Source organism: Capricornis sumatraensis, chromosome 15 (genome assembly GCF_032405125.1).
Source record: "Capricornis sumatraensis isolate serow.1 chromosome 15, serow.2, whole genome shotgun sequence".
Lineage (NCBI taxonomy): Eukaryota > Metazoa > Chordata > Mammalia > Artiodactyla > Bovidae > Capricornis > Capricornis sumatraensis.
The window spans coordinates 34,323,763-34,343,664 of NC_091083.1; the positions used below are offsets into that span (position 1 = coordinate 34,323,763).

At 43.7% G+C, this 19,902-nt stretch overlaps 1 protein-coding gene across 1 annotated transcript in view; it reads right to left on the reverse strand.

The window, feature by feature from the left end:
* RSU1 (Ras suppressor protein 1) overlaps positions 1–19,902 on the reverse strand; it is a 197,694-nt gene that overhangs the window by 146,156 nt on the left and 31,636 nt on the right. Inside the window, exon 4 of the mRNA XM_068987361.1 lies at positions 5,541–5,661. Coding sequence (XP_068843462.1) covers positions 5,541–5,661 — 121 coding nt within the window. The remainder of the gene's footprint in view (positions 1–5,540; positions 5,662–19,902) is intronic.

A 19,902-nucleotide genomic window follows, 5' to 3' on the forward strand; every position in this document is an offset into this window, starting at 1 on the left:
CCAATTTGAAAATGACCAATACAAGTTTTTCTTTCCAAACCCAGAAGTACACTTTTGAAACATAAGATGCAAGAAATCCACTTTCAGACTTTCTTAGTGGGAAGAAGCGTCTTACCAAAGAGACAGATCTCATCCACTCTCCAGCCTAGAGCAAGCCTGAGCCTGTCCAATGTGCATGTCAAGCATCTACTAAACTGAAGGTTCTTTTTATTGCCTGAGCAAGAAATCAATCCCCGCCCCGCCCGAAGGTGTCAGGGACTCAGCAGAGGCCCCTGCGGTCGGCAGCGGTGACAGCACTGGGCCTGCTAAGTGCTGGAAAGAAAGCCCTAACAATGCATCGGGATGGTCTGAAAGCAGGGTCGACTCAGCTACCACAGGACCTGCTCCTCTGGACACCAGCACAGAGGGCGACTTCCTGGCTCCCTGCTACTGACGGGTGGCATGTGCCGCCTTCCCCTGAAGGAGTCATCTATATCCATCTCCATCTACACATGGAAGCTGCCTCTTTTCAGGGCGTCCCCGAGAGCTCCAGCACTCAAGGATGCCCAGAGAGGATAGAACAGAGCAAGGGTGGAGGTCTAGCTTCAGCACTTGCTGACCGGGTGGCCTTGGGTAACTCAGCTTCTCTGAGACCCGATTTCCTCAACTGTAAGATGAATGCTGTAACTGATGCTGAACCTGAAGCTCCAATACTGTGGCCACCAGATGAAAGAACTGACTCATTGGAAAAGACCCTGATCCTGGAAAAGACTGAAGGCAGGAGGAGAAGGGGACAACAGAGGATAAGATGGTTGCATGGCATCACTGACTCTATGGACATGAGTTTGGGTAAACTCTGGGAGTTGGTGATGGGCAGGGAGGCCTGGCGTGCTGCAGTCCATGGGGTCGCAAAGAGTCGGACATGACTGAGTGACTGAACTGAACTGAAGATGAGGATAGCGATACCTTCCCAGAAGGACCACTAGAAAGTGGAGAGAGGACATGGGAAGCCCCTGAAACAATTTCGGGCTCCCAGGTAGGTTCTCAAGAAATGATGGCTATAACTACAACTGCTTTTCAGGAATCTGGAGAGAGAGTCTGAGTCAGCTTCAAAGAGACGAGCTCGCCTAAGGAGACCACTGTGGAGTCTGAACCATCAAGGAGGGCTTCCCCATCTGCTTACTCTCCAATCAATTCAGGTGTTAGAAGATAAAGCTACTGATGACTCAACCATGCCCAGTGGTTTAAGTTCTGTTTGCAGGTGAACATTTTTCAAATGAATATGGAAATGGGAAGATGCCCACATATCATGGAGAACTTGATAAAACCAGAGCCAAAGGATGTCTGGCATTTTCCCCCTTTTTCCTCTTCAAAAGCTACAGGAAGGCCCATTTGAACACTTCTCTTTTGGAACACTGATCTCTAGAGGTCCTCTGGGGCGATTCCTGATTCAATAAAACCTTCTTGCCTGAAAGGCAGATTTTTTTCTCACCTCCACAGTGACTTGCTCACACACTTAGCAAAACAAAACAAAAACAAAAAAACCATGAACACTCAACACTGCGCTCAGTGTAAACTTATAAATCTTCATAAGGTAAGCTCCTTCATCTAACTAGGTCAAAAGGTCAAAAGTTATTCCAGGGACTTCCCTGGTGGTCCAGTGGTTAAGACTCCATCCTTCTAAAGAAGGGGCCTGGGGGTCGATTTCTGGTCAGGAAACTAAGATCCCACATGCCAAGCAACATAGCAAAAAAAAAGTTATCCCAGAATAGTTGGCATGATGGTCTTGGTCATGAAGTTATACCCAAAATAATTACCAACTTGTAACCTATGTGACTTTACACTTTTTTAATAAAATAAAAATAACTCTGCACAATGAATGACACAATGGAAGAATGAAGAGCATCATTCGGCTTCCTTCTGTTTATTCAGATGGCCTAAAATCCTCTCTGGTTTTGAGATCATCAGAATAAATAGAAAATTGGATATAAAACTTCAAAATCAACTTCCAGCTGAATATGAAGCTTGGATTACATGTGGCCTAACTGCTCTGCTGTGTTTTTTTTTTTTTAATTGTCTGTTTATTCTGAGTCTTCCTTCATGCCTTGCCTTAACCAGGGCTGCACAGATACAATTCTTCATGCCATCTGAGGGGGAAAGTACCATTTGCAGAAACCTATCTTAATCCCTCTCCCAGAGAACTAGGAATTGGGTTCAAACTCTGACAACCCCATCCATACAGCTAGGTAATTAAATCCAGAGAGTGTTACACAATCAATAAATCAGCAAGAGCCAAAAATCCAAACAGCTCCAAAGTCGACAAAGAGCCAACTCAAACGTGTTCAATTAAAAAGGAAAGTTTACAACTCTGTCCTGAAGCACCTTGAACTCAACCAAACAAAACCTAGGCCCCTTCCCTCCTGCCCAAAGCTGTCTCTATACATCTATTTCAGCTCCACCGTCCCATCCATACCACCTCATGAATTTTACCACTTGTATCTGCTTTTCATATAAAGTCCCTCCCCACCTTCACTGTTGCTACCCTGGTTCACCAGGAACGCTAACCTGGTGGGTTTCGTCCAACTTCTCTTCCACGTGGTCTTTCATACGAGTATCACCTCACCCGCCACTTCCCGGTGACAACTCCCCAATGGTCAGCAGGTTAAGACCAGAGCTCCTTTATCTGACACACAAGCCCCTCCATTAGCACTCAACTCCCCGCCACGATGGACATTTACTTATTTACAGGCTGTTTTCCCGACGGTGATATAAGCTCCCTGAGGGCTGGATGGCCAGCACCTGAACAGAGAGCTCAAGAAACACTCATCGAATGCACAGCAGACTCCGTGCTTCTCTGCCTGGCCTCATCTCCTGCCTCACCTCCTCCCGCCTTACACTTTACACTCAGGACACCACGAAACTTGCAATGCCTGGAACAGGTGGTGCTCTGGGCTTTTCATCTTTTCTCGGTTTAATTGGAGGATAATTGCTTTACAATGCTGTGCTGGTTTCTGCCATACATCAACACAAATCAGTCATAACTATATATATGTCCCCTCCCTCTTGAGCCTCCCTTCCACCCCAACCCCTATTCCACCCCTCTAGATCATCACAGGGCATGGAGCTGAGCTCCCTGTGTTATACAGCAGCTTCCTACCAGCTACCTAGTTCACGTGGGGTAGTGTTTATATGTCAAAGCTACTTTCTCGATTTGTTCCACCCTCTCCTTCCCCTGCTGGGTCCACAAGTCCATTCTCTGTGTTGGTGTCTCTATTCTTGCTCTGCAAATAGGTGCATCAGTACCATTTTTCTAGATTCCATATAGATGTTAATACGTATTTTTCTCTTTCTGACTTATAGCAAACAGGCTCTAGGTTCCTCCACCTCAGGATAACTGATTCACATTTGTTCCTTTTTATGGCTGAGTAATAGTCCATTGTATGTACATACTGAGCTCCTAAATTAGTCCTTCTCACAATCAGAGACGTCGTCCATCTACCTGTCAGTCATCTCAGTATCGGAGTCTCAGCTCTAATGCTAGCCCTTGTAGGAATCCTTCCACGAATCTCACCTATATGCTAACATGCTCCTGGCCCCTTCCTCCCACTGTCACCTGACCACCTCCCACCGGTCAGCAGTCCGGCTGCACACTCCCCTGCTCACTGACGCTGCTCTGCCCCCATCCTTAAGGCTGCGACATTCATCACTGATCTTCATACGAGCAAGGCTCTCATGTAGAAAAGGCACTTACATAGTCCCAAGATAAATGAATCTATAAATAAAACATTGATGATGATAAATGTGCTAGGTACTATTCCTAGCACCATTTTTTAGATGAAAGAATGTTTATTCAGACAGACATACACTCCACAGACAAGAGTGTGGGCCATCAATCTCAGAAGTCAAGAGGCACCAGGGTATGGGGTTATCAGTTTTTATTGGGGTGGGTAATTTCATACACCAATGAATGGGAGGATTATCCCACCTATTTTGGGTAAGGGGCATGGATTTCCAGAAATTGGGCCACCAGCCACTTTTCGACCTTTTATGTTCCACCTAGGAACTATCATGGCACCTATGTGTGTGTCATTTATACGATGTGTTACAATGAGCGCTTACTGAGGCTCGAAGTCTAATAAAAGTCAACTTGTCCGCCATCTCGGACCTAGGTGGTTCTCTTGTACCTTATATATATCAACTCACTTAGTAAATGATAAAGAATTTAGTAGTAAGAATACATGTCTAGTATTGGGTTGGCGAAAAAGTTCATTTGGGCCAACCCATTACATATGTCTTGTTTTGCTTCCTTCTTAAATGCAAATGAAATATTAGGACTTAATCTTTCAAAACAAATGGGTACAGTCTCCGTATATGCCAGAGAAAGCTGTCTAATATCAGATGACTTTTCCCCTCTTCTAAACCCTACTTCCTCTCAGACATTATGAGAAAAGAATGCTCACAGGTCTTACAAAGACTGTCTCTCAACCGGAGTGAATAGCAAATGAAGAGAGTCTAACCAGACTCCCAGTGGAAAAACATGAACTAAAAATCAATCCATGAATGATTTTTGTTTTTCAGAATTGCTTCCTAGTAAATTGACAAATACCTGGCCAGCTCCTATAGCCACTCCATGTAAATCACTAACTGAATTACAGTGTTTATGACTAAAATTTAATGATACATTACTTTACATGGAGGATGAGGCTTGGAGCAGGCAGTATCCTTTAATAGCTCAACAATGAAGCTGGAATTCAGAAGTCCAAGTTCTGGGGGGGGCGCGTATGGTGTCTGATGCACAGTTGGGCTCTCCGTCTGCTCAGCCACTAACCTGAGGACCAATCAGGAGCAAGCCACTTAACCTCTTGAAAAAGGCTTGGCTTCCTTCCACACAGTGAAATCCCTAATGCCTGCCCTTCCCCATTCCCAATTGTTAAGAGGGTCAAACACTAGTATGAGGACTCTGAAAACTGTAAAGCAATATAAGAACATACGGTATTACTATTATTCACTGCAACCTGGTTCTGTAACCTCAGCTGAATCAAAACTCCTCTCTTCACCTTTGTATGAAGACAGATACAGGATTGATAACTTCTCAAATATAAAAAGGAAAAATTGTTAAGAATCAATGAAGTAGTGTTAGAAAGCATATCCTCCCCTCCATAGAAGGAAGGTGCTTTAGACACTATTTCTATTCAATACAGAGAGAAAAAAATCAACCATATTACAACAGGCCTGTACAGTTCAAGCTAGCTATGCAAATGGGTTCCTTCTCAGGCAACATAACAGAAATAAAATTTTATTGGAAACAAAATACAGTAAAAATAAACTCCCTTATTACACCAACAATTAGCTTCTCAATTAGCACACAGATAGATTTGCACTAATGTTGGCCATTGAAAGGATGTATTAAAACAATAAAACTTTTTTAAAAACCTAAAACATGGGGGAGAAAATCAGAGAGGTGCTGCTCCTGTAAATGGCAAACCCCTCCCTCGCTCCTGCCTACATCCCGGCTTCCAGCTCCTCCTTTTCTTGTTTCCCTCCCCCTCCAGGAGACTCACCCCAGGTTCAGGTGTTTGAGTTTCTGCAGACTGCTGATCTGCGTGGGCAGCTCCTCAATCTGGTTATTAAAAAAGTTAAGCACTTCCAGATTCTTCAGTTCTGCTATGTTTGGTGGCACAGCTGTGGAAACAGAAGCGCTGAGTGTGAATGCAGGAACCTCGCCCCTGGCAGCGAGAGCCAGCGACACGTTTTGCTTTCCTTTCAAGTGGGAGAGATGAAACTCCAGCGCAATCACCTTATTCACACGTCTCTCTCTCTCACGTAATTTCTGTAGGGAGTTTCTTAGGTAGTAGCTCACCACTGGGTTCACATGGAAATGTTTCCTCAAACGGCAGAAGAGAAAATCTGTGCCATGAACAGTCTCTAAGCGAACATTACAGAGCATTCTATACTTCTTTCTTTTTCTAAATTTTTTTTCCTTCCAGTTTTATTGAGATATAATCAACATACAGCTCTATGTAAGTTTCAGGTGTACACCCTAAGTATTTGACTTACATCATGATTGTCACAATAAGGTTAGTGAACATCTATCATCTCATAAAAATACAAAAGAAATGTTTTTCCTTGTGATGAGAACTCTTAGGACTTACCCTCCTAGGTGTAAAATTATGTATTTTTTTAAATCATGTAATGTCTACTGAGTCCAGTTGTTTTCTTCCTTCTACTTCCCTCATATCTCCAAAAGAAAGTCAGCAAACTCCAAAATCCCTTCCTGAGCAGTGTATCATCAGGCTGTTTAAATAATCTGCTATCTGAAGAGCTGTTCTCCTAACACTTGACTAAATCACAATGATGTTTAAATTCAATCTTAAGTGATAAAACAGTCAACCTACCAAGTTTCCGATTTTTGCCTTTGCATCTCAGTCAACACACACACACACACACACACACACACACACACACACACACACACACACACACACACCCTTGTATCAGATTAGCAACTGATCACCGCATTGTTGTTACTCAGGCATATGAAAAACCACTTCATTAGCAAGAAGGGGACACAAGTGTGCATATCAAAGGTTAAAGACAGCGACTGGGGAGCTGAAAGCATTCCCCTTCCCTACAGTATATACTTGCAAATACAAATTTAAAAACCAAAGGCATCTTTACCTAAAAAATACTAAGTCTCACTTGGCAGCAGCAGGGCATTCAATATATTGCACTTCATGTATCCCATCTGCTGATTCAGTCTCCCCGCAAACATGTTACTGGCCACCAGCTCGTTCATGGTTCGTGTAAGCTCTTAATACCAAAATATTCAGGTAACTGAAACTATGGACAAGGGTCTTGGGTACCACAGAAGAAGCTGTTAGGTCTTACGTTAGTACACTTTCCTCCTATGTCAACATCCTCCTTCAGGGGTGCCCCAGAAAGCTGGAGAAACCTGGGGACGGCGCTGCTGAAAGCCGAGGCCAAGGTGTGTGCAACATTCCAGACAGACACCTCAGGCTTTTTGTTTGATTTCCTAATTTATTTGTCTGCACCAGCTCTTAGCTGCAACATGCAGGATCTCTAGTTGTAGCTTGTGGGATCTAGTCCCTCAACCAGGAATCGAACCTGGGAAACCTGCGTTGGGAGTGTGGAGTCTTAGCCACTGGACCGCCAGGGAAGTCCCCAGACACCTGAGATATGTAAGAAGACAGCCACACCAAGAACCCCAGTGGAAAACTCCCAGGAGAACAGAAGTAAGGAGGCAGGCACAGAGCTCATGACAGCTGAGTCATCCTTTTCAGCTTTATAAAATGTCTAAGGTATCGGTGACTTGATTACTTTGAGGCTTGGTACAAGTTCAGAGACACACGTTTGCTAGAGGAAGGGATTGTGGAGAAGAGGAATTATTCTGAATGAAGACAGCTGGGAAGAGGTAGTGGTCCAGATGGAAAATGAGCAAGGCGTGGATGAGTTGATTGAAGAGGCTGGTTGTGGGGATGGAGATAAAGAGGTAAGCTTTAATGGGATCATTGAGGCAACTAGGAATTCCTCCGGCACCTCACTCCCCAGGACCAAGAGGAATGCAGACAAGCCCTACCTGTAGAATCTGGCTACAAAAGCACATGCTTAGGTGTGTCCTCCATAACATACTTTCTCAGGAATGAATCGTATTCACTTTGCATAAATGACCTCAAGGAAATTCATCAGACTGTGCCTGCTGGATTTAGAGGTGTTCATTCACTTGTTCTCTCTACCTGGACCCTGGAGTGTGTCAAGTGCGAATCGACAGAGGACTGCAGCCCTGCTCAGAGACCTCACTCTTTCCCTGTTCACCCTCCAGCTACCACTAAGCTTCTCTCCCCACATTCATCTGATTAGCTTGAAGAGCAATAAAGAAAGTTAGGGCAACCAGGAGAAAATGATGATCTCAATTTAACCACAAACCAAGAATAATGCAGCCAGAATTACTGCCGCTTTCCCGAAGTTACTTTGCCAATGCAATTAAATGCTGGTCCGAAGGTATCGCCTTTTTTGACAGGATGAGAGATTATTTCACTCTCCTTGCTAAATCAGTCCAATTTAAAATCACACGTTATGCTAAATGTGATTTAGGGCTTTGTTCTGTGGACACAAACAATAACCCCACATTCAATTTACCCGGCCTCTCCCAGATTTTTGGTGTGCATGTGAATCGTTTGCTAAAGACTCCATTCAAACGAGAAGAAGGGGAAAAAAAATTTTACAGCTAATATTCTTCCTAAACTACAGAATCCTCCCCCTCACCGCCCCCACCGTAGTTAAAAGCAAAGGAAATTAACCCTCAGACCTGTCTGGATGGGATGACGTCCACGCTTTCAACTAGCATTTAGAGAATGATTATTTTGTGCACAGAAGCATAAACTTATAGCACTGAATATTTCAATACTTTTGGGATAAAGTAAGAGATGCAGACTATTTAAAGAAAGTAAGTCACGGGACCTCTCTGGTGGTCCAATGGTTAAGGATCTGCCTTGCAATGCAAGGGATGCAGGTTTGATCCCTGAACAGGGAACTAAGATCTCACAATGCCACCCACGTGCTGCAACTAGAGAGTCCATGAGCTGCAACCAAAAAAGATCTCACATGATGCAACGAAGATCCTAGGCACATAAATAAATACTTTAAAAAAAGAGAGGGGGAAAAAATTTTTTTAATTAAAAAAATTAAAAAGTTACAAAAAGGTGGGTTATCAGAGTCAATCACCAGAGATAGGTCTGGTGGCTGGAAAGCAAACTGATCCTAACAAAACTGTCCATAAAAATAATAATAATAATAACAACCAGTTAACAGTATGAGTAACAGCTGTGCAGTGGCTAAATCATATACATAGATCCAAGAACAATTTATGAAAATCTATTATGAAAAGGGAGCAGCAATGTGTCACAGCTCAGAATATTCTTTTGGAATTTTCAAAACAGCTACATGACACACCAACTAGAAGCAGCGTTTTAAAATATAACTAAGCAGTGAACATCAATACATTTCTTATGATGCATCTGAAATGTTCCTTCTTCATCCATCTGTCCTGTTTCTGACCCCTCTCCACCCCCACCAGTGGTACACACCGAGTCTACAGACAAGGAGCCGAGTCCACAGAAGAAACTGACGCTGTGTGATGCAAGAACCCAGGAGGCCTGGCTCACTTGTCCTGGGCTAGCTCTACACTTTCCTGACCAGCTCTGAACTCGCTGTGTGTCCTTAACTCATAACCTCTCTGAGCCTCCGTTCCCTTCAGTTTAAATTAAGAAGGCTGGATTATGACCATTTCTCCATTCCCTTCCACCCAGCTTTAGTATTCTGTGATTCTGAGAAGAGGTGATTGCAAAAATCAATGATATGGATTCAAATAATGCAAGAAATGGGGCCCTCAATTAGGAAGCTCAGTCATGTAGAACTTTGCCTGTGACAGAGAATTTAGTATCGTTTGCACTCTAACTAATATCGTTGGCTGCCTCAATTCTGAGGCTTCAGTTGCTAGAAACTCACAGGGGTGCCCAGGCTCTGGCATGCCACAATTAGCTCTGGTTGCAGAAGCAGAGAATGATGGGGTGCTCTCGGCCCAGAGCTTCGGCTGTGTTTTGAAAAAGGGGACAAAGATGGGATCATGTCATCCCAGGAACTCTGCCCAGAGACTGATCTCGGAGCATCTTCTGGCATTTCTAATTATTCAAGCTAACAAGCTCAGGAAGACCCTCTTTTCCTTCAAATCCTCTTCAATCTAATGAACTAAAAATTGTTCCAGAGGTTTTTAAGCCACCAGCCCCTGGATGGTTCTAGGACAAGAAACCAAAATTGCCTGGGGACAAGAGGAGCAAGACAAAAAGGGTCTCGCCTGATTTCCATGAACATTTCTTTACAAAGCTCCCTAGGGCAGGAAGGACTGGACAGACAGCCCCAACTCTAAGAACCCACTGGCCAGCTTCAGTTCTGAATGACAGCCTGACTCCTAACAGGACATGTATCTGTCCACGTAAGTTACACACACAACAGGCATAGCCACCAGCACTGCACAGATGATGAAACGTGTTCACAAAATCAGTGTTACACTCAGGAACATGCTTTCCCCACTAGCTAACAACAGCTTACCATCTCTCCAACATCAGACCCTAAATCAACTACTGTTGTAGCAACTGGAACTTCACTCTAAGAGTAATTTTCTTCCAGGATAAAATTAACCATTGCACAATCAATAACTTATTTTCTTGAAGGCTTTCAGGAGTTTGTTCACACAATAATAAATGGGAGGAGATGCTGTGAGGCTGGGAGGGTGAGTATGCAGTCACTAGTTACACGTGGCTCCTTGAGTCTAGAGTTGGAATGTAAGATGGTGCAGCCTCTATGGAAAAGTGTGGCGGTTCCTCAAGAAATTAGAAACAGAACTATAACATGACCCAGCAGTTCCACTTCTAGGCATTTAATTGCAGGAAACAAAGTCATTATATCAAAGCGGTACCTAAACCCTCAAGGTCACAGCAGCATTATTCACAATAGCCAAGGTATGGAAACAACCCAGATGTCTGTTGACAGATGAATAAAGAAAATGTGATACACACTCACTCACTCTCTCTCACACACAGACACACAAATACAGTTTGGCCATAAAAAAAGAAGGAAATCCTGCCATTTGCAACAACACAGATTGACCTCGAGGGAATCATGCTAAGTGAAGAAAGTCACACAGAGACAAATATTTTATGATCTCATTTATAGTGAAATCTATTAATATTAAAACACACACACACACACACACACACATGCACACACCCTACGTATAATATAGGCAACCAATAAGGACCTACTGTATAGCACAGGGAACTTTACTCAAGATTATGTAATGACCTCTATGAGAAAGGAATCTGAAACAATGCATATATGTATGTGTGTAACTGAATCACTTTGCTGTACACACGAAACTAACACATTGTAAATCAACTACAATTCAATAAAAATTTGAAAACAAAGAAATCAGTGAGCCTCAAAGCCTCAAGTACATCAGAATTACAGGAGGGCTTGTTAAAATACAGATTTGGGGGCATATCCTAGAGTTTCTGATTTAGTACTGTGGGGTGGGGCCTAGGAATCTGCCTTTCCAACAAGTTTCCAAAGTCACTGATACTGCTGGTCTGGGGCCCCCTATTTTGGTTCAGAAAACATTCAAGTTTTTTTTTTTTCTTAATGTGGAACATTTTAAAGTCTTTACTGAATTTGTTACAACATTGCTTCTGTTTTATGTCTTCTTTTTCGGCTGTGAGGCACGTGGGGTCTTAGTTCCCTGACCAGGGATTGAATCTGCACACCCAGCGCTAGAAGGCGAAGTCTTAACCACTGGACCACCAGGGAGGTCCCCCAGAAAACTTTTAAGTCAGCAGTGATGTGAAAATCACAAGTCCAGTACATATGTCCTTGGCTGCCCCCAATCACGTAGAACAAGATCATAACAATCAATCTGATCCAAATCAGGACTCCTCTGCCAGCCCGGTGGGCTACTGACGTTGGGGGCAGATGAAATGGGAAAAGTTAAAGTGTTAGTTGCTCAGTCGTGTCCGACTCTTTGCAATCCCATAAACTGTAGCCCACCAGGCTCCTCTGTCCATGGGATTCACCAGGCAAGAATACTGGAGTGGGTGGCCACTTCCGTCTCCAGGAGATTTTCCCAACTCAGGGATAGAACCTGGGTCTCCTGCAGGGCAGGCAGATTCTTTACCATCTGAGCCACCAGGGAAGCCCAAAACGAAAGGCATTTTCGATGGAGAAAGCACACAAGCCAGGGGCTGCAACCAGTTTCCAATCAGCATCCGTTTCCCCACTTAGATCACTCCCAGGAAACCAGCAAGGGGGAGGACAGTGACACCCAGGGGAAAAGAGCATCAAACCCCCTTGTCCACAGAACCTTGTTACATGGCAGCAACTTCATGGTGCCCCAGGGTGGTCATGTGACAAGGTGTCACTCACTGTCCTTCTGGCCTGAGGGTCACTGTAGGATGCCAGGCGGCAGCGATGGCAGACCAGCCCAGCCGGGGCACAGCCAATCCGGGGGCTTTTCAAGCAAGAGCATCTTGCAGCCCCTGAGGCAAAGAAACAAAACTGTGAAGGGCGACAGGCTCTGGGTGCAGCAGGCACCACGCAAAACATAAGGACAGGCGCTCGCCTGTGGGCAGCCCACGGAAGGGCCGGGGAGGTGGGGTCACACACTGGTCTTTAGAACCATCTGGTTGGTGCTGAAAACAGGGTCCCCTTCAGCTACTAAAGGGGAGGAAGAGACCAGGCATCAGCATCTGCTGGGAGCCGGAAACGGCTGGACCACACAGAGTTTCTTTCGTCGGCATGGGCGGGAAACCTACCCACCAAACTCCCCCTTCTGGCTCTTTCTGCAGCATGCTGCTTTCGGCTCTGGTGATTCCTGCAAAGGAGAAGCGCCAGGGCTTAAAAACCAGGGGTTCCTGCCCCACATGCCTCCTTGAAGCCTCAAGTTAGGGGCTGAGCCGTTGCCGCCTTTATGGGGAACCACTGATGGGCTGCCAGCTACCCCAAGTGCAAGAAGAGGGAGCCTCAGAGTGAGGACTCAATGGGAGCCAACAGTGAGGCCAAGACCAGGACATGACCCAGAGGCTCGCACACACCCTGTGATGCAAGGGGTGAAACACTACTGTCTTGGGCCCATTTCCAGGGACACCCCTGACCAGACAAAGCCTAAAGATCCCACAGGGAATAGGGTAAAGCAAAATAAATCAAATAGCACTGCTTCCCCAAACCTGACACGTTTATACTAAAAATGGGAGATTTGTGTCTGTTGTCATAACAAATAGAAATGCCCAGGCAAATTTTTTAGACACTTCTGCTGCTATATAAAATTTCTCTAACAGAGAAGCTTAAGGGATGGTAGAGGATATTCAAATGAAGCCAGTTATGCTGATTTTTTTAATTTTTTTTTTACAAGTTTTATTTATGTTTAAAAAGTTTTTGGCAGGTGGGGTCTTAGTTCCCTGACCAGGGATTGAACCAGTGACCCTACAGTGGAAGGCAGAGTCTGAACCACTGGACCATCAAGGAAGTCTCTGCTGATTCTTAAGTTACACTCCTGCAATGAAGTTATCAGAAAAAATGACCAAAAATATCCAAATACATGAAAATGAGTGAGATTATCTGTTATACAGTCACTGGAGGGAGAAAGACCATTTGAGAAGAAATCATGAAAGCAAACGCTGCTTTGTCCCAATATTTGACGAGTATAATACTGAACAACCACCATCCCTCTTCACCTTGGTGGGAAGATGCCAAAGTAACAGAAGCCACATGAGATACTGCTGGGAGCCAGCACGGGAGATCCCACCCATGACAAGGTTATGCGGAGAGACCTGATGGGCAAGGTGAGTCAGGTCTCAAGGGGTCCTCTGCCTGAGCATCTACCCCGAAACCAAAATCTGTTTACTGTCTGCTATACTGTACTCTTCTGACATTACAGGGGGCTATCCCCGACCACCTTTCTCTGGAAAAAGTTAACTTAGAGCTCCAACTGGTCTCCTGCATATGAAAGGAGTGTCCCAGCTCAAACCCCTCTGATGGCTCTCTAACTTGCCTGACAGGTTCCCCTGGACTTTTACAACTTGTGATTGTTTACAGCCCCTCAACTGCGAGAGGCACACAGCTTAAAACATCTTAAAGATATAGAGCCTTTTCTAAAAAGCTAAAAATTATATTGGTGATGGGTATCACTGTTGAGTCAATGACTGCTGCCAGGCCTCCATATTCTTTATCTTTTAGGCACCTTGGAGGATATTAATCAATGTAAATGGGATGCAGAAATAGGAATATAGTAGTTTTGATGTTAGCAATACTAGACTTTTGAGTTAATTAAATTTCTCTTTGTTATAAATCACTGTACTCCTCTTTCTTTGTTATAAATTGTTGTGTCCTTGCTATGTAAGAAAGTAACTTTATTTAGTGCTTTCTGAGAGTGGCACCAGACTTTGGGAAGAACAACACTATTAAGGCAAATAAGTCTTCTGGTTGACAGACCCTTATCAGAAAAGGGCCGTAAAATGTTAATTGGCCTTCTGGCCAGAAGATGATGTAAATCACCTAAGACTTGTGTATACAACTAGGTATGCAGAGAGAAAGCCTGGTCTCCATAAGAGTCAGGGCTGCTGACGCTGCATAATTTTTGTTTTATCCATTGATCTCTATGTACAACCAAAAATATAAAAAGCTTTTCCGGACAATAACGGATGGGCCAGTCACTGGAAAGACTGGTTTCCCCTGTGTGGTCTTTTTTCCTTCTCTTCTTTTCAGGCTGAATTCCCATCTGGAGCGTGAAGGCTCACCACATCTACTTACTTGCCCTGGCTTCTAAGACCCACGCGAGAAGGAGCCCAAGGTGGGGCACCCTCCACTATTCAAGCGGGCACTGGTGGCCTACATAGATGGTGCAAACCTCTTGTCTCGAGGTTTTATTAGCTCTCCGCATAAACCAAATTATTCAGCCTCTTTTCTCCATTAAATTTTCCTACTATACTATTCTTTCCTAATCTCTCTTTTTATTTCTAAACAAATAAGTTTTTCCTCACCTACTCCGTCTCCCCTTCAAATTCCCTGGATCCACCGGGGCTGGACCCCGGCAAGATACCAAACTATAAGAAATATGAATCAGGGCATTCTTGGTCAGAGTGAAAGGAAAGTCCTTTCAATCCTTAGCTACAATAGCTAGAAGGCATTAGTCTATTCATAGCACAGAGGTGATGTCTAGACTAATTATATAGATGTCAATTCTATCAACAAATTAGGAATCTTTGTTCTGAAAGCCATTCTAATGATCACATGTAAACAAGAATCTCCTCACTCTGGCAAATAATTATGCTCTTCAGAATTTTATATTGGGGGGGGGGAAAAGGTCATTTGTACCTATAGTGATTAATGACTTTTTTGTTTTCTGGTCAAAAACAGGAGGTGGATAATGAACAAATGATCCTAGCATAAGAATTTGAAGTTCAAAAGTATACTGATGATAACCAGTTTTCCAGATTTTATGAGATTTCCCTGAAAGCAGCAATTAAAACAGTGAATTACAGTAGTTACAGGTTATTTAAAGACATAAAAGTTTATGGAACAGTAGAGCAAACTCTCATTTAACAGGATCTGCAAGTTCCTCAAGGTGAAAATGAAAGAGCAAAAGAGCTAAGCAGCCACCTGACAAAGGCCAAGGTCCCCCAAATATCTTTAGCAGTGTAAGTGACAAAAGCAATGCTGCTTGCAGTTCATCAGCGGCACTTACTGAGCACACACACCTGGAAGGACAGACTTACTGTATCCCATCACGGGCTTCCTTAAGATTCTGCAGCTCACAGTGGTAAAGAATCTGCCTGCCAACGCAGGAGACACGGGCCGTGAGGATACCACGTGTCGTGGAGCAACTGAGACATGCGCTACAACTCTTGAGCCCAGAAGCAGCAACTACTGAAACTAGAGGGCCTAGGGCCTGTGCTCCACAACAAGAGAAGCAACCGCAAGGAGGAGCCCACACATCACCAGAGAGCAGCCCCCGCTCACTTCAACTAGAGAAAAACCCTGGTAGCCACAAAGACCCAGCACAGCCATAAAGGAATAAAAGAAGTTCTTATCACATGAAAACAATTTTTTTTTTTAAATCTGCAGCTTAAGTCATTTTACTAACCAAAAACATTCCTCACGTAATTTACTGCAAAGAAAAAAAAAATGGCTCAACTCTTTTAGCAACAATGAGAATAATCCATTACCCAAAAATTAGGCGAAGTTACAAGCAAGCTGTAAGGCACCTTTTATAGTGTAAAGTCTAACGTGCAAAAATATCTGTCCCTGGGGTATGAGAAGTGTGTACGCACAATCAAACAAATCTTCTAAAAAGCTGACAAGCATGGATTTCTACTCCTCTGAGGATGCCAAACTTAGTTATGTCTGAATCTCCAATCAACTTCCCAAAAGGAACCAAACAAGGTCCACGTGGTCTTAGTCCTTACAGACCCAGAATTGTTTTACTAACACACCCTGGAAATCACACTCCAGTGACAACAGAATACAGCATCCACCAGAAGGACATCCACAAACAGCTTTTGTCTGAGAGCCGTGTCAGAGCAGAGACACTGAGAGGAAAGGCAGGGACCTTCCATCACCCGGGAGGAAGGGACACCTAGGGAAGGACAAGAAAAGGATGGAGAGCCCTTCCTCCAGGAAAGATGCCCAGGAAGTCTGGAAACACGGCAAAGAGCAAGAAATAAAACAACACTGAATACATTTCAATCAATCTACACAGAAAGCAGGCTCAGCTCAGTGAAAATGAGCAATGGCTCTGAAATTTTCAAAAAATATCATTATAATGGAGTACACACACACTCAATGCAAGATTATTAAGAGGGAGACAATGGACAAATAACAATTCACATACAAACACACATCACGTTTTGCCGACAGCTCATGTCTTCTTTTATAGTGACATATATACTCTACCATGTGTAAAACAGATAGCCAATGGGGAGCTGCTGCGTAAGCACAGGGAGCTCAGCTTGGTGCTCTGTGATGACTTAAAGGGGTGGGAGGCCGGCGGCGGGGGCATGGTGGCACGATGCTCAAGCAAGAAGGAGGGGATATATGTATACATTAAGGCTGAATCTCATTGCTGTCCAGCAGAAACCAACACAACATCGTAAAGCAACTATCCTCCAATAAATAAATAAATAATAAAGGTACTTCTGGGGAAAAAAAGAATTACTCCAGCAAATGGATAAACAAGGTCCTACTGTATAGCCCAGGGAACTATGTTCAAAATCCTGTGATAAACCATAATGGGAAGAAAAGAAAATGAAAAAGACTTTTACATACGTATGTGTAACTTTGTTGTACAGCAGAAATTAACACAACATTGTAAATCAACCGTACTCCAATTAAGAAGAAAAAGAATGACTTCAGCAAGACATCCTCTGCACGAAGTTGCTTCTCTTCCTTCCCTATCTCATGCCTTGGTGCTGATGATGGCGTACATGAGGCAGGGGGAAGGGGGTGGAGGAAAAGGCCCAGTGCTAGAAAATTCAACCCTGGACCTTGTTAACTCCTCTTCTAATGATAACAACCATGCCTTCAAACTTAAGGATGCTCCCTGCTCATCCATTTGAGCAAGTGAAGATGCAGGGCCAATGTCTGGGCCACCGAGCTTCGGGACTCCCTGGAGCAGGGCGTTACCTGTACACGGACATTGACAAAGGAGGCAGCAGGGGAAAGAGGAACACAGAGGCTCAAAGCCACGCGAAGCCCCCAGCTCCAGCTGCACGTCCTCAGCCACGTGAAGCCTGCTACTTGCCCCAGACACAGAGCAGGGTGTCCAAAGCCACCCTTTCCTTTTGCACTCAGGTCATGGTTTCTGGGAGGTCTGGTCCTTCAAGGCTAAAAAGCTGTGAATAACCTCACCCTTTATTTTCTACATAGTTGGCTGCAAAGGAGGGCTTTGAGGAGAAAGGTAAGAATCCATCTCCCCTTTTGGAAGGATGAACAAGATAGAGAGAGAAGGGCAGGCATTTCCACTAAGCATCAGGTACCTGGAGTGGACTCTACACGGGCAGGAAAATACTGCTAAAGGAACAGCAAGAGGTTAGACAAGATGGGGATTTTCCTGGTGGTCCAGTGGTTAAGACTTCGCCTTCCAACGCAGGGTATACAGGTTCGATCCCCGGTCAGGGGGCTAAGACCCTACATGTCTTGGGGCCAAAAACCAAAACATAAAACAGAAGCAATACTGTAACAAGTTCAATAAAGACTTTAAAAATGGTCCACATAAAAAAAAATATCTAAAGACAATAGCTATCATAAAAAGAATGAGCTTCACATTAACTTAAAAAAAAAAGCCAAAAAACCTTATCAAAGTTTTGTATCTATTTCCAAGAAACATCATCGGTGTATCCACACTGCAAATATACTGTTATCTTTCCCCAACTCCAAGGTTTCTAAATCTGAGCTGCATGTGCCCCTAAAAAATTTATGAATGGTTTTAACAGGATCTACAAACCTGTTGAAATTTTAAGGATTATGTATAGTTTTCTAGGAATCATGGACACAGCTTTCACTCTGTTCTTAAAAAAGGTGAGTTATGAAAATGTTAAGAACTGCTCTAAAAGAGTGTCTTTTCCCAAGCATCGCATCTTTTAGAATATCTCCTCCTCCCCTGCATGACACACATGTGTACAGACACTGTCTAGGAGAGTCAACAGATGATTTACATAGAAATTTTTGCTAGTAGATCAATTCCATTTGAGGGTTCTGTTGTAAATAGTAAATGATATCCAGAACATAGAAGCAACCTAAATAACCATCAGCAGAGAAACGGATAAAGAAGACGTGGTACATATATACAATGCAATACTACTCAGCCATTAAAAAAAAAAAAAATGAAATAATGCCATTTGCAGCAACACAGATGAAGCTACTGGCTTCCCGGGTAGCTCAGCTGGTAAAGAATCCACCTGCAATGCGGGAGACCCCTGTTCAATTCCTGGGTTGGGAAGATCCCCTGGAGAAGGGATAGGCTACCCACTCCAGTATTCTTGGGCTTCCCTAGGGGCTCACACGGTAAAGAATTAACCTGCAATGTGGGTGGCCTGGGTTCAGTCGCTGGGTTGGGAAGATCCCCTGGAGGAGGGCATGGCAACCCACTCCAGTATTCTTCCCTGGAGAATCCCATGGGCAGAGGAGTCAGGCAGGCTACCGTCCATGGGGTCACAAAGAGTCGGATACAACTGAGCCATCAAGCACAGCACAGATGAACCTAGAGGCTGTCACACTTAGAGAAGTCAGTCAGACAGAGAAGGACAAAGGTGTATCACTTACATGTGGAATCTAAAAAAAAAAATCATATAAATCATATAAAACAAAAATAGAGTCACAGATGTAGAAAACAAACTACGGTTACCAGGGAGATGGGGGTGGGGATAAATCGGGAGATTTGAACTGACACGTACACACTACTATATATAAAATAGATAAAGCAGACAACTAATAAAGACCTGCTATACAGCACAGGGAACTCTGGTCAATACTCTGTAATGACGTACATGGGAAAAGAATGTAGAAAAAGAATGGATACATACATGGTATAACTGGTTCACTTTGCTGTACACCTGAAACTAACAGAACACTGCTAATCAATTATACACCAATAAAATTTAAAAAAATAAAAAAGTTTTAAAAAACAGTTAAAGAAACCCTATCCAAGATGAACTCCCCACAGTGGGCGAGCCATGGTGTCGAAAGTGACAGGTTCAACCTGCCCACGCGTGAGGATCGCCATAGCCTGCCATCTTTCTGAAATTCCCGTAAGTGAAGTCACTCCTTTTAAAAACGTACTGTGGAAGAATTAACACCTACCCTTATTTCACTTCCTCTGAGCACAGGACAAGACTCCAAGAAGAGAGATTCTAGAGTAGGCACATTCAGGATGGAAGGGCTGACATGAAAGGGATCAAGGATGACAAGTGTCTAAGCAGAGGACACAACTGTATCGAAACCACTTCTCCAACTTCACACGTTGGCCTTGGGTTGTGCTGGTTCTGGACTGCGGGATCAACAGATGCTTCCATGTGACAATCCCGCACGCTTCCTTAACTAAAACTGCCAAAAAACAAACTCCCAACTATAGGCAATTTTGTAAATGGTACCTAACCAGCGGCACCATTGGAAAGACACTGTTCGATCAACAGCTGTCTGACTCACTATTATGTATACATTTTTTCAAATCTAATCTTTCCAATGATGGCACAGGAACAAATTGATGAATGTGCACTAATTAGAAAAATAAGCTATTGATCAAAGCCTCTGGTTTATAAATACATTCATACTCTGTTAAAATGCAAACAGCAAGTTGTTTTGAAA